Genomic DNA, 15005 nt, shown 5'->3' on the forward strand with positions numbered 1-15005 from the left:
GCACTGTGGTTTTACACTAAGTCCACTAAAGCTATGCAAATTACAACTAATGGCCCTCCTTAAGTACGTGTGGAGAATTAAGGTTTACATTTAGCACGTCACATCTTAGTCTTGGTTTCATTTACTTTAGCATCCTCAAAGGCAAAAAGGCAAAACTGCCCAACAATGAAGCTCAGGTAAGCATCAATATCCCTTTTACCCATAACGTCTATTTCTCAAAGCTGAGTTTTGCACAGCAAAATCCCAGCTCCTCAGTAAATGCTTCCAAAGGAGCCAGCTTTGCAAGCGCTCTCTCTCCCAAACCAAATAAAGCACCACATGCAGGGTGGCCCAGGGGAGGTGGCAGACCCCGGCATCCTCGGGCTGCGAGCCAGCTTTTGCTCTGCCGTGGGGTACAGCCACGGTGCGGGCCGGGCCTCACCTGGCTTTCCGGTCCCTCCCTGCAAGGCCAGGCCGCAGCCCAGCGGGGCGGTGCATGATGAAACTTCGCGGCGGGTTTCAACAGCGGCAGGCGTTTGCGGGGAGGAGCCGGCACCGCCGGGAGCCGCCTCTTTCATTACGCGCCGCGGCTAGGACAGGGGCTCTTCCTGCGCTGGCGGCCGGGACAGGGTAAGGCGCTAGAGCAGGCGGCAGCTTCAAGGTTACGGGCCGCGCCGCGCGGGGCTGGCCGAGGGAGCCCAACAGGGTCGTGGGCCGAGCGCAGCCGCGCAGGCGGCTTTCATGGAGAGCGGCCGCAGTGCCCGGCCTTCTGCCACTCCTGCCGGTGCCCTCGGCCCGGCGCCTTCCCTGGCGGGTGGGCGATGGGCGGAGGGCCCGCGGTGGGCTGCAGCCGCCAGGGGAACGGGCGGCCGCGTGGAGGGGGAGCGGCCGTGCGCGAAGGGGACGTCCTCCCGGGTGTTCGAGAACCGCGGGGACCGTGAGGCACCGGGGACCCGCCACAGCTGGTGGGAAAGCCCAGTTCCACGTGCCTTTTGCAGCCCCAGAGGTGGGCTGCTTCCAGGAACCTGCAGGCCAAGTGGTGGTTGCTGGGGTCCTCAGCCTCAGCTCCATGATGCCATTCAGGTTAGGGTTAGGATTCAGAGAGGCACGAAGCCTACAGCTCCAGGGACACTGGGGCTGCAAAAGGCATGCCAAGCGGAGCATGGCACTGCACCAACATTGCTCCTTCCACAGCTTTGTTATCTGGGCCACCTATGGTGCTAGGGAAGTCCAGTCTTAACTTAACCTCGTTCAGTTTGAAAGTATTGCCCCTTGTCCTGTTGCTGCAGGACTTATTAAAAAGCCTCTCTTAATCTTAAATTCCCTTTGTGTGTTGAAAGGCCACAGACTGAAAGGACTGTCAGCGTTTCTGCTGAAATGATGGTACTTCCATAGGTGATACCCTGTGCCCATGATTTGTAATGATCTGTTCTATTTGTGCTCTATAAAAAAAATCATAGACAACCTTGGTGTACCTAAAGGTAAACTTAAGCCTAATTTCTTGGTGGCCAAAGTTTGCTTATCATAGTTTGTGCAAAGCAGGTTTTACCTCGTGTTAGCAAAGTTTGCTGTTTGCTTCATCGGTCCTTTTGACATTTAAGCAATTAATACCTTGTGTTTGTTGATTGTGTTTTCTGCATGTCAGCACTTGCTTATAATGTCTTTGTGGGACAGGTTCTCCACTTCAGGTAGATACACATCCTCACAATGTGCGGTATCTGGGCCCTGTTTGGGAGTGATGAATGCCTTTCTGTCCAGTGTCTAAGTGCCATGAAGATAGCACACAGAGGTCCTGATGCATTTCGTTTTGAGAACGTCAATGGATTCACCAACTGTTGTTTCGGTTTCCACCGCCTTGCAGTTGTTGATCAGCTGTATGGTATGCAACCTATCCGGGTGAAGAAATTCCCATACCTGTGGCTGTGTTACAATGGAGAAATATATAATTTCAAACAGGTAAATGTTGTAGGGATCAATAAGTATTTGTATTTTCAGGTTTGATGAGTTTAAAATAAAGATGCATTCTTCTTTATCTCTCGGGGAGGGAAATTCCAGGCCTCTTTTCTCCCCTTCTGTCTTAGGCTGTCTTGCTCTTCATTTCTTTTGGGTTGTTCAAGCTTTTGAGTGTTGCATTTTTATTTTCTGCATATCAATTCAGATGGAATATGTCATTTTAATATACGTATAGCATCCATGCTTATGTATCTAAGTAAAACAGCAAGCACAAGGCAGATTTTTCCATTATGCCACCAAAGTCCTTAGGTGTCTGCAGATTTGTGGAGCTTTTAAGAGCCACCTAAGTCTCAGTCCCTTGGGCACAAAACAAGCAGCAACTCTGTACTTACCTCCTAAAGTACTTGAATGTCCCTGGTGGGTGTGATGCTGTAGCTGAACATCATTCTGTGTGCCTTAGTCCCTGTGCTGAGACGTCCATGCCCCCTGTGTTACTTGTAAAGGGAAGTGATTCAGATCATCCAAATTTGGTTTATAAAGCAGCTTACAATCGTGACTGTTTCTGACTCATGCTGAAACTTAATGCTTAAAATTAATCATAAACTGAGCGTGGTAGTATCAGAAATGTAGGAATAACCTGAGATGTCTTAGTACTTATTACAGTTTTGAAGTTGGAGGCAGGCAATGTCAGTGACATCAGTAACGTCACTGGGAATTTGAATAGGCAGGAGATAATTTTTTTCCCCATCTTCAAGTATCTATTTGAAAGGTGAGATAAACTTTGCCCTGCGGTACACATGAAATGTGTTGTAATGTCTGTAATACTTGGTGTGTTTTGCGTTATGGTCTTTCTGCTGTTGAACCCTGTAAGAATTACTCTCAGTTGTGCTGCACGCAATCCTAAGGGGACTTGAATTGTGCAAAGCTCCCTTTGCCGTCTGTAGGAGTTTGTTCAGTTGTTCTCACTACGTAGTGTGCACTGTTTATATAGGGGTATAAAGAGATTTTTCTTTCAGCCTTGTGGCTGAAACCTACCTAGGAAAGGATCTTTGGTGAAACAGGCATTTGTTGAGGGAAATTATTTGGTTATATTAATATTGACTCAATTTGATCCAACGCTTTGCCCCATAAGAAACAATTAAAACTGAAGAACTCAAAACGCAGAGCATTGGTTCTGTGGAGTTTCTTGGCTTGTTAGTGTTTTATTGAAACCCTCTTTCCCCTGTCTGGTAGATAATGAAAGGACTTTAAGAGTAGCACCACAAGAACATGAAGAATATTTGGTCTGGCTTGAGTCTGACAGCTAATTTCTTCCTCCCCCACTCCATCTGCATAGGCAGAGTGAAAAGGTTAGTTTGAGGAATGGAGGAAGGTTAGGCAGAAGGCAGTGGTGTGTGGAAAAAAATCACTGAGGAATTGCAGTGACTGCATAAGTAAACCAAAGTTTATTTTTTAACTACTCTGCAGAGATGTTACCAGTGTCTGTGTGTTTTGGAGCAGGGGAGGGCTTCTGTGAATGTTATTATCTGATAAGAAAGTACCACTGAGTGATTTCAGACTGTAATAAATGATGTCTTTGATGGTCCTGTTTTGAGTCATGTTTCTAGAAGCAGAGACTACCTGTGTCTGCCATTTGTCTGTGGGAGATGGGGAGCCTAGCACTTCTGAAGATCACGGTCATGGGTTTGCAGTTTAACATCCTCAGATAGAAATGTATCCCTGAAAACATGCCATAATGTGAATTGCTTAAGACCACAGAGTCAATTTACATTGTCTGAGAGATGATCCTGGGAAATATTTTTAACACAGAAGTATAATTGGCTTCTTTGGCAAAAATGTTTATGTAAGTTTTGAACTGTGATTTTACGAAAGAAAAATATGTTTTCTTACTAAACAATTACATGAATGGTGTTGAGTATTTTTTTTTTTTCCGATTAATAAGCAGTCAGTGTTTGCAAATTCTTATGTTTTCTTTATATTTTTTTTCAGTTGCAGAAGCAGTTTGGATTTGAATATCAAACATTACTGGATGGTGAGGTTATCCTTCATCTTTACAACCGAGGAGGAATAGAACAAACAGCATCCATGCTAGATGGTGTATTTGCTTTCATCCTTCTGGACACCGCAAACAGAAAAGTGTTTCTGGCGAGAGATACCTATGGAGTCAGACCACTGTTTAAGGTGCTGACTGATGATGGATTTTTGGGCGTCTGTTCTGAGGCAAAAGGTAAGACCAGTTGTATTTAGTGCCTAAATAATCTTAGGTATTGTTGTCAGAGACAGGCTCCTTTGTTAGGCTTTTCTTCTAAGTGTGACAAGAAAGTGAACTGTAAGTTCAGTAATAAATGAACTATATTTAGAAGTCTAAGGACTATGTATTGTTAGAACAAAACCCACAGATAGTAAACCTCTAAGATGTTTAATTGTCCTTAATATCTCTAAAATAACTTGCTTATTTAATTTTGTAATTCTTTTTGTTCTAGAATCATAGAAGTATTGAGCCCAAGATGTTTTGTTACCCCAAAGTTAAATGTAGTCTACAGAGTTAGGCTAGATTTATGCTATGATAAATTACATCAGAATTTGGTCCTGGGGTTCTATGGTGAACTGGGAAATAGTGCTGCAAGAACTGCTAACATGTAAAAGCCAGGAATTTTAAAACCCTACTGAAATTTCCTGCAGCATTGGGTAATTTTTTGGTGACACTTATTTTATTTGATGATGATTTTTTTTTTCCTTCGAAATGACAAATCTTTTTTAAAGTAATTATCTCTAGTCTTGACACTTCCGTGAACAATTCCGAACAGTGCCAAAAGGGATTTTATTGCCTAAAATGCACTTTGGCTAAAATTGACTTTAATTACTTGTGTCTTTCCTGTTTACTGTGTATCAGTTTTATTATCTTACTCTAGTGTAGCTTGATTCCTCTAATGGTAGTACTACATACTGCAGTACAGTCTGGAACTGGTGAGTTATGGAATCACTAAATCATTGTTAATTAAGCAGTCACTTCAGTGATGTAGTTTTATTAGAACCCCCTTGTTAGCTTGACTGCACCTAATTTTAAACACAAAATCGGTTGTTAATTGTCATTTGAATTCCCATAAGCATATTACATTTTGACCTGGACATCATGTCAAGAAAGTGCTGCTCTTAATGCTTACAAGGATATGAATTGCTACTTGCTGGCTTCCCATCACTGTTGTCTGCCTCAGCTTGAGATGGCTCAGATCTGTGTGTGTAACCGGTCAGCTGCAGAATCAGGCACTAGCCAGAACAGACTCTAACTCAAATGATTTACTTATTTTTTTAATACCAAATTTAAGATCTGGAGCAAATATTTGTGAATGGTTTTAGTACAGATGCTGTTGTGTGAGGTGTAACTAATCAGGTAAAAACTCTTGACTTTTTTTTTTTTTTCCCCCCATTTTATCTGTAGGACTTACCAACTTAAAGCATTCATCATCCTTATGTTCTAAAGTGGAACCATTTCTCCCCGGTCATTATGAAGTGTTGGATTTAAAGCCCTCTGGCAAAGTTGCATCAGTGGAATTAGTAAAATTTCATAGCTATAAAGATGAACCACTCCATGTTGCATGTGATACAGTGGAAATTCTGCCTTCAGGTAGTACAGCAAAGCATTTCCTGCTGCTTCTGATTTAAAAAGAAATTGAGTGGTTTAAGAAAGTGCCAACTGGAAGAACCTTTATAATGTAAGGACTTAAGAATTGTTTTTGTAGACGCTCATGTACAAAGATGAACTTGCATGCCCTCATTATCAAAGAAAAATTTAGACAAATATCTTTGTTCCCTAACAGCGTAATCTATCAAAGTCTAAGTGGAGCTTCTTGGATTTCTTTTCTGTTCTGGATAGGCTTTGATCTTGAAACTGTGAAGAGCAACATCCGTATTCTGTTTGAAAATGCTGTTAGAAAACGTTTGATGGCTCACAGAAGGATTGGTTGTCTTCTGTCAGGTGATTCTTTATCTTCTCTGTCTTTCACCCATCTCTGTTAGTTAGGCAAAAGTATACTGGCTGTTCTGCTGTGATGTACCTGAAGTGATACAAATCTTCATTTGCTTCATAGAACAGATAACAGAGAACTTGTTAGTATAGATGCAAAAACTATATTGAAAAATAACCTTGTGTACACTTAAATATATGAGATTCATGCTTTAGGTCAGTGTCTAAAAAGAAAATGTAATTACATTCACTTTGCATGGATTTAGCATAGAAAAAATTTTTGGCATGTTTCAGATAGCAGGAGGAAGTGAAGTTCTTACTTGTCACGTTCTTTGATTTAGCCTCCATCCTAGACTGCCCTTGATTTGTGAAATTACAGGGGATCATCTGGATCAGAATTGATTGCTACACTCTTTTTCAGGTACAGGAAGTTGTTCACTGACTTAGGTCATCTGTGATGTGATCTGGTGGTTCAGTGTTATAGAGGTACTTTTAGAGGTAAAGCCTTCGTAGCCTTGAGATTCACATCTTACTTTAGTTTTGTAGCACTTTGTACTTATGGTTAGAGTTCTGAAATGCTGTTGATGCATTCACTGAACATCAGTAATTGCAATCATATATAATGAACCCTATTACATGTGCATTTGAATGCAAGAGAACTGGCTAGGAGATACGGTTGGACCATTTCATTACTGTGGCATCATAAAAAGTAGGATGGAGGTAAATGAAATGGGGAGATACATGGAGTTTAAAGATCCCAGCCTCAGTAAAAAGCCTGTTCAGACCCCAAATTTCACATATCAAATTAGAAGGCAGTCAGCAGCTCCTCAGATGCACATGCAGAATCTATTAGTAGCAAAACTAAGTGCCATTGCTGGTATAATACCAGAGTATCTCAGTGTTTCGCAGTTTTGGCTATGCTTGGAGCATCACAGTTGGAGAAATGCTTTTGTTTCCAATCACGTAGGGAGTTCTGCAACTTTGCAGTGGAAACTCAGGTTTCTATTTCCCTGATTTCCACATCCTAAGCACTCAGTTTTATTTCTGTGATCCACTTTTCTCAGAGTCTGCATGTAATTTCTACATTTTATTTGCAAGGTGTCATGTCCACAGAGGGGATCAGGGTGGGAATGGATGCTAATGCAGTCAGCTGAAAAACCACACGCAGACAGAGAGAAGAGGGTTTTGTGTCATGCTTGTTAAAACTGCAGGCAGGTATGGGAGAACAGGTACTGTTTTGCTCAGTATTTCAAAGGGAAACAGCAAGTAGAACTAGTCAAGGATTAGCAGAACTACCTCATGAGAATAAGTGGAGTCTTGGAGTACATCTAAGCAGCTTGTGTATCTCTTGGGTTTGTTGTTTGTTTTCCGAACTGTTCAAATCTCTCCACTGTTAGAGAAAGAAAAGGAGGGGAAAAAAAAGAGTGTCACTAGTGAACCTTTTCACTTTGAAGTGATGTTTAAAAAAATAATGGCACTCAAACCTCACTTTTAAAATGATTGGGAAAGAGTAGAATCCTTACACTAAACATGAATTTACTTTATCCTCTTTCTTCAAAAGGCAAACCGAAAAATAAATCACGTAGTTCTGTCAGTACAGCATCAAATGTGTAGGTAGGAAGAGGATAGAGAAATAAATCTCATTACAGCAGAGCTGAGAAGAGGCATGTTCTGCAGTGGTACAATGTTTTCAGAATACTTTCTGTGTATCTTGAAGACGGATTTCCACTGATGCTTCTGACACCAAAAGTACTAACAACTGTTACTGAAGATGTTCCACTAAAGCTCTCCAATTCTCTTGTTAAACAGAGTTAAACTGCACTTGTACAAGAAGTACCTTGGATTCTCATGGCTTAAAAATGAAGCCCACACATGAGATTCCACTATCTAGATTCAGTGTCCTCAAGGGGAAGCAAAAAACAGGGAAACACCTAACAAAATAATTTGGTTTGTTGGCAGGGGGCTTAGATTCCAGCTTGGTTGCAGCTGTTCTTCTGAAACTCATGAAAGAAATCAACATCAGTTATTCATTACAAACCTTTGCAATTGGAATGGAAAACAGTCCTGACTTACTGGCTGCCAGAAAGGTATAGTAACTTTTGCTTTCCATTTGTTCTGAGCTGCTGAGTGCTAAACAGTGTATATTAATGGTGCTAACTTCATGCTATGGTATTAATAGTAACACTGAATATTTATGTATTGCTGTGATGTAGATCAGTTTGCAGTAAATCATTTAGTACAACATTGCTGCTTAGTTAAATCTTATGAGAGAGGTAATTTCGCTTTACCTGTTTTCTCTTGTATTTGGAAGACTTTCATGACAGACTCTCACTGTGTTGTTACCAAAAGCATGGTACTTTGGAGCTGTCTCAATTCTGCCTCTGTGTTTTATGGTAAACCTCCATGCTGTGGTTCCTATGCTGTGGCATTTCGCAGAATCACAGAATCCCGAGGGTTGGAAGGGACCTCAAAAGATCATCTAGTCCAACCCCCCTGCAAGAGCAGGGTAACCTAGAGTACATCACACAGGAACTTGTCCAGCCGGGCCTTGAATATCTCCAACGTAGGAGACTCCACAACCCCCCATGGCAACCTGTTCCAGTGCTCTGTCACTCTCACAGTAAAGAAGTTTTTCCTGATGTTCATATGGAACCTCTTATGCTCCAGTTTACACCCATTGCCCCTTGTCCTATCACTGGACATCACTGAGAAAAGCCTAGCTCCATCATCCTGACACTCACCCTTTACATATTTGTAAACATTGTGTATATGTGAAATGTTTTAAGTTAATTATCAGTTTACTGAATTAAGAGCCTTGTACAAACTGTTTGCCATCTGAGGTACTCTTTAGGTATGCAGGCTGTATTGGCTTTTGAGCTGCTTTTTCTCTTCAGAACAAGTATCTGGAGTATTTAGAGCCTTTACAGATGCTGTTCTGCTTTGGGCAAGCAGCTGGATGGCTGTTGTAATCATGATTGAGCATTGTAATTAGGAAGACTATGTTCCTTCTGGTGAATGTACCACTGCAAGTCAGAGGCTGCTACAGTGTCGTCTTTTCTTGGCCTAGTGTCCTTTAATTCTCTTTGTGGCAGAAGGGAGCTGGTGCTTTCATGCAGTATGTGTGTTTTTAAGTACAATGTATGTTTGAAAAATGTTTTAATTGAAAAGCAACACATTATTGTGACCTTTTGCAAACAGGTGGCAGCACATATAGGCAGTGAACATCATGAAGTAATATTTAATTCTGAAGAGGGAATTCAGGCGATAGAGGACGTTATCTTCTCCTTGGAAACCTATGATATAACAACAGTAAGAGCTTCAATTGGTAAGACTTTTTTTTTTTTTTTTTCTAAGAGCAGCCTTTGCTTTATATTGTCCAAATAAAATGTTGTGCAAAATCACGTAGTCATCTACTAGATCCTTTAGAAGTCACAGAACCTGAGAGCTGGAAATCCCATATTCTGCTCCCCAGTCTTGTCTGAGGGAGCAAAACTATTAGTAATTTCAAAGTCACCGACTGTACAAAACAATTGTCAAGAGCTGTTCCTGAAGCTTTGGGATAAAAAACAGAAGTTATATGAGGAAGAAATGTTAGATCTACAGGTCTAGGTTTTCCTTGAAGGAAGCGGGAAAATGTACAGGTTATCTGAGGTACTGAATGTTACGATAACAAAACAATTATGATTAGTATAAAAATTATGCAAGGAAAGGATAAAGTGAAGTATTTCTTCTCACCCTTTAGTAACATGTTCACTCAAGCCAGGTAGACTTCTTATAATGTATGCTTGATTCTGAGAAACGAAGGAAGTCACCAGCAGCTTCTTGAAAAGGGTTGCCAGCCTGATAGAATGAAAAACCCTAATCCAGTGTGACCTGCTGTGCAATGCAGGCTTTGACATTTTTCCCAGTTAGTCTTGTGTCATCCTAAAGCATTGCAAAAAAATTAAGCCAAAAAGGCAACACAGTTTTGAAAACCCGAGTTCCCTGTGTGGAATCTGGGACATGAAGTTAAGACTGTATAATGTGAAATATTGAAAGTATTTATTTAAAAAATAAACTTTTCAGCTGTCATCTTTCTTTGTGATTGCTGCTTAGTATGAACTAGATCCTTTTCCTTAGATCTCTAATACTTGTGTTATGAAAGCATATTGTTTGGAAAGATGCAGTGAGGAGAAGGCATTAATTCTGATTAATAAATAATTCTTGGAAAAAAAAAAAAAAGGGCTTCATACAGTTCAACCCACAGTGGCAGAGAGCCAAAGAGCAACTTTTGTTGGTAGTTTTCTTCTCCAAAGTGGAAAGGTTTCTTCAGGACTGTGCTGGAATTAATCATGTGTTTCATTTCAAACTGAGTCAGAATAATACCTCTATGTGCTCCCATGAGAATCCTCCAGTGTTTCCAGGATCCAACATATCTTTCTGATATTTTGAGGGCTAAGTGTAGGTACACAGTTCAGATGTATCTGCAGTACCTAGTGTAGCTGTTCATGGCTTTGAATAACAGTGAGATGTTATTTTTACCTATTGCAGTTGTTCGCCACAGAAGAAAGTAGTGTAGGAGAGAAACTTATAAAATGCTAGTTTAAAACTGGGCTTGCTGTATATAGCATTAAAATACTGCTACATGTATGATAACTTTATACTTTTTTGTTTTTAAGGTATGTATCTTGTCTCCAAATATATACGGAAGAAAACAGATAGTGTGGTCATTTTTTCAGGAGAAGGATCAGATGAGCTGACACAAGGATATATATATTTCCATAAGGTAGATATATTCCCTATGCAGAAATCCCTTGAACTGCTTGTTCTCCCCTTCAGTGGGAAAATCTCTGAGATTCCAAGATGTGATGCTTGCGAGTTGTCACAGCTGTGTATTTGTTGAGACTTTCTCCTCAGGTGGCATAAAGTCCAAGGGATTTAATTTAATCACATAAAAAAAAACCCCAAAAAACAAAACAAAAACAAAAACAAACAAACAAAAAAAAAAACACACACACCAAAAAAACAAACCAAAACCAAACCCAAATTTTTAAAAAATTCTTGAGACTGTTCTTTCTTGTATGCAGTCTTTGCTAACTCTGACATCACTTGCTGATCACAATAACTCAAACACAGGACAGCAAGTAATGGTTTCCTCAGTGCAGCTATATTACGTCTGTGTGCTACATGCATATGTCTGGTTACAGGCACCATCTCCTGAAGAGGCTGCAGAAGAGAGCGAGAGGCTTCTGAAGGAGCTGTACCTGTTTGATGTGCTTCGTGCGGACAGAACTACTGCAGCACATGGGTAAAACATACTCTGTTGGATACTGAGGACTTCTGTGATTTAAAAGCCTAAAAAGATCGTAAAAGTTTTGTTGCTGTTGAGGAAAATATAGCAGTTAATTGCTGACTTGATGTTACTGTTTGAATAACTAAGTGATTCAGAATATTGTGGTGTAGGATAATTTTATTCTACTGTCTGAGTTTAAAATAATTGAAGATGACCATTGGTTTTCAGAGTAGTAGTAGCAAATGGGGTGCACCCCAGACTGTGCTTGAGCTGTGTATCTTAATATAACTCGAGACACCACCCACTTTGGCAGAGCAGTTTGTAGCCTGAAGGAATTTAAGCAACAGCAAATCACACACCACAAAATTTAATTCATTCTTCTGTGACTATAGGGCCCACTGTGTTGCCAACTGATGCAGGAAATATCTTTTATCTGGGATTGTACTGGTCTTCATACCAGTGAATTAGAAATATAAATATGTAGACTTAAGGAGGGAAGGCAGTCATATTTGACGTTGTTTTTTTCTCAGGTTTAGACAAAGAGGAATCTTGAATCAGATAATCAGCATGCATATGAGAAATTAAAAGAACTTAAAGAGGAAAGTATGTACATTGAGTCTGGTAGCTGACTGTAATAAGTATTATTGGGAAATTACTTTAAATTAGAAAAAGATGGTACCTTTGGCAAAGTAAATAACTTGCCTGTTGGGAAACTTGTGTGGTATATTGATCCTGCCACAAAATGACTTGCCCAGTTTTTTATACTTACATTTCTCCTTCCTATATGAAAGATGGACAAGCAGTAGTCCTGCCCTGTGCCTCACAATTTGGGCTGAAAAATTTGGCCACATATCCAAGGCTGTTTAATATCTCACTCTGGCTGCTTTTTGGAGAGTTGCCATTTCTTGAGGATTTTTGACATCGTGGGTATTACCTGAAGTAGTTGAAGCTCTTTAGCAGAAGAAAAGCTATAGAAACAATGAAATTACTAGTATGCAGCATAACATCTCTATTTGACTTTGCAACTGGGCAGCTTAATGTCTCCTGAAGAAACACACTGGGAGGGGGTCTTCCTGCTGAAGACACAGTTACTGTAATTCTATCTGTTGCCTTCAGTGTCATTAGAAGTCATGGTATGTGTAAGAATATAAGGAAGGAGACTTTGTACATGTATAACTGCCACTGGTATAGGAGAGAAAGTGTGTAAATGCTGCAGAATCAGTAGTAAATAACTTAATGGTGTCCATGCGGCTCCTTTCAGTTTGTTTCTTGAGAATGCAAACAAATGTGGATTTCAAAAATGATAGAGCAAAAAGTTTTGCTTGATTCTGTGACGTCTTTACAAGTGCTGAGCTGCAAATCTCAGTGAGCAACTTCGTAGTCCTCTGGGGGAAACAGGATTTTTTTGTTTTCCAATGTTTTTTTGCTTACATGGTCCAATGGTTGTTGCAAATCCTGCAGGACTGTAGTCTTTAAATTCATTGTGCTAGAAGCTGCCCAGCAGATGGCATCATAAATCATTGATATATGTATTAAATCTTTACTTAACTTTCCAAATTAATGAATTCAATGCAGATAGTCATGAATATGCAAGTGAAATTTCTTCAAAGTAAAAGCAGAAAAGCTTGTTTATATGAAGTACAGGGAATGCTTAACAGTAAAGAATTCTGTAAGTATATGGCTTGTTGGTTTAATTCAGTATCTTTTTGTATTTATTTTCCCTGTTTAGTCTTGAACTGAGAGTCCCGTTTTTGGATCACCGGTTTACTTCTTATTATTTATCTCTACCAGCAGAACTGCGAATCCCAAAGGTATGTAAAACTAGGGTTGCACCCAAGGCGATCTTATATATTCACTGGTTTGTATTCAAAGCATGACCAAATTGCTAAATTCAGTGGTTATGTTCTCTGCCCAAAGTTAAGTATACTTTTAAATATTTTAATGGATTGTTGGACTACTGAAACCCTTTTCTGACCAGACCTTCTGAAAGAAAACTATTTCTTACATGTTTAAAGCCAAATATTTATACTGCCATTGGTAAGACTCAAAACGTTGTTTATTCTTCTGCAAACAGAATGGAATTGAAAAGTACCTTCTAAGACAGGCCTTTGAAGATTCCAACTTGCTTCCCAAAGAAATACTCTGGAGACCCAAAGAAGCTTTCAGTGATGGTATAGCATCAGTAAAGAAATCTTGGTTTTCTATTCTTCAGGACTATATTGATCAACAGGTGCAATACTACTTTTTTTTGTCTTTCACATTTAGGTGTATTAGATATGGCTGCCAAGGGGAGGGAGTTCACATGCTTAGTTGGGAGAATAAACCCAACTATCTGGGTATGATAGAAACTATCTGGGTATGATAGAAACTTGAGCATCATGGTGGAGCAGCAAGAGAAACTTTAGTCAGCGGTCTTCTGTCTTCCAATGGTTTTCTGGTTAAAGGCGTTTGAAATCCTAGATAGAAAGAAATGTTAGAGCCTGACAGAAATGACTGTGTAAGGAAATGAACAGCATTTAAGCATCTGGGTTGCAAATTAGATTGTATAGGCAAACACAATTTCTGGGCTACACACAAAGCAGTTGCTTCAGCTGAAAGAACATACATGAACTTACTCTGCTGAGTAACAGCATAATGATTTTATAATGTCCTTGCTTGCTTACTTAATTTATTTTTCCCAGCCATGCCTGCCTAAGCCCTTTTGCTTTTTAAAGCCTCTGCTTGCATTGCTAACCAATGAAGACCTGCAGTATTTTGACTTTGGACAAAAGATAATCATCTCTGATGTACAGAGGCAGTTTAATTGTCCAGAGGAAGGAATAACACCCAATTTGCACCAGAGCACTGTTACACAAAAATATGTGTAGTTAAGCCTGTAGATGGGTGCTTGTTGTCCTACCACCAAATGCTTATTTCCCTTTTTCTTTCTCTGTATCCAAGAAAGTAGTTGGGCCACAGTGTTGTGCTGCCTGCACTGAGCCTGCATTGGAGTATTGGGGCAAATTTATTTCATGGCTGTGAGGAGTTGGTCAACATGTTGGCAGTTGAAGCTGCTTTAGAAATTGCCTCAATGGGTGCAACTTTTCATCCTCCTTTTCTTAGTCAGCTTAGCATCTGCAGATGTCTTTGCCTCTTTGTCCCAGGTCTTTTGTTGCTGAGAGCTTGGTTATAAAAGCATAGTCAACAGCTCTCTGTGAGCTGAAAAAAAAACCCCAAGTAGCCACTTATATGGCAAACAGACTGTTGTTCTGGTCGATTAACAGCAGAGAGAAGGATAGGGAGGAAGTTCTTGTGAGCTTACTAACAAAGGTGAATGTAACCCAAAGAGAAATGGAAATACAGTTATGTATTCATAAAGATCAAGGGAGAGAGAGGTTTGTCTGTCAGAAGCCTCTGCCTTTAGAAAAGAGTTTACTTTTTTATTATTTTTTTAAAAAACTTTGGGCATTCAGTCATTGGTGAATCCTTGTACATCTTTTATCTTGCAGCAGATTGACTTGTAAACAGTTAAATGTATTTGCAGCTTAACTGGAGTTTTACTTATGTCTACAGGTTGATGATCTTCTGCTGGAAAAGGCAGCGGAGAAATATCCTTTCAATCCTCCTAAAACAAAAGAAAGTTATTACTACCGGCAGATCTTTGAAAAGCACTACCCAGGGCAAAGCAACTGGCTGCCCCACTACTGGATGCCAAGATGGGTTAAAGCTACTGATCCTTCTGCTCGCACATTGAAACATTACAAGTCAGCTGCTCAAGAGTAGGCTGTTGAAACAAGCCCCCAAGCAGAAGTCCTGTGAGCAATTTGCATGCACTCTGCTTTAAAAACAAACAAACAA

At 40.1% G+C, this 15005-nt stretch overlaps 1 protein-coding gene across 1 annotated transcript; it reads left to right on the forward strand.

Moving 5' to 3' along the window:
• Positions 1-3310: 3310 nt before the first annotated feature.
• ASNS (asparagine synthetase (glutamine-hydrolyzing)) lies at positions 3311-14930 on the forward strand (the record flags this gene model as incomplete). The annotated part of the gene is made up of 10 exons (XM_080610460.1): positions 3311-4159; positions 5372-5557; positions 5807-5908; positions 7856-7983; positions 9095-9221; positions 10555-10661; positions 11083-11183; positions 12898-12979; positions 13243-13398; positions 14721-14930. Exons 1-10 carry the CDS (start codon positions 4018-4020, stop codon positions 14928-14930), a joined length of 1341 nt encoding a protein of 446 aa, XP_080466586.1. The 5' UTR covers positions 3311-4017.
• Between the last annotated feature and the right edge of the window lie 75 nt (positions 14931-15005).

Source organism: Psittacula echo (assembly GCF_963264785.1).
Source record: "Psittacula echo genome assembly, chromosome: 2".
Taxonomy (NCBI): domain Eukaryota; kingdom Metazoa; phylum Chordata; class Aves; order Psittaciformes; family Psittacidae; genus Psittacula; species Psittacula echo.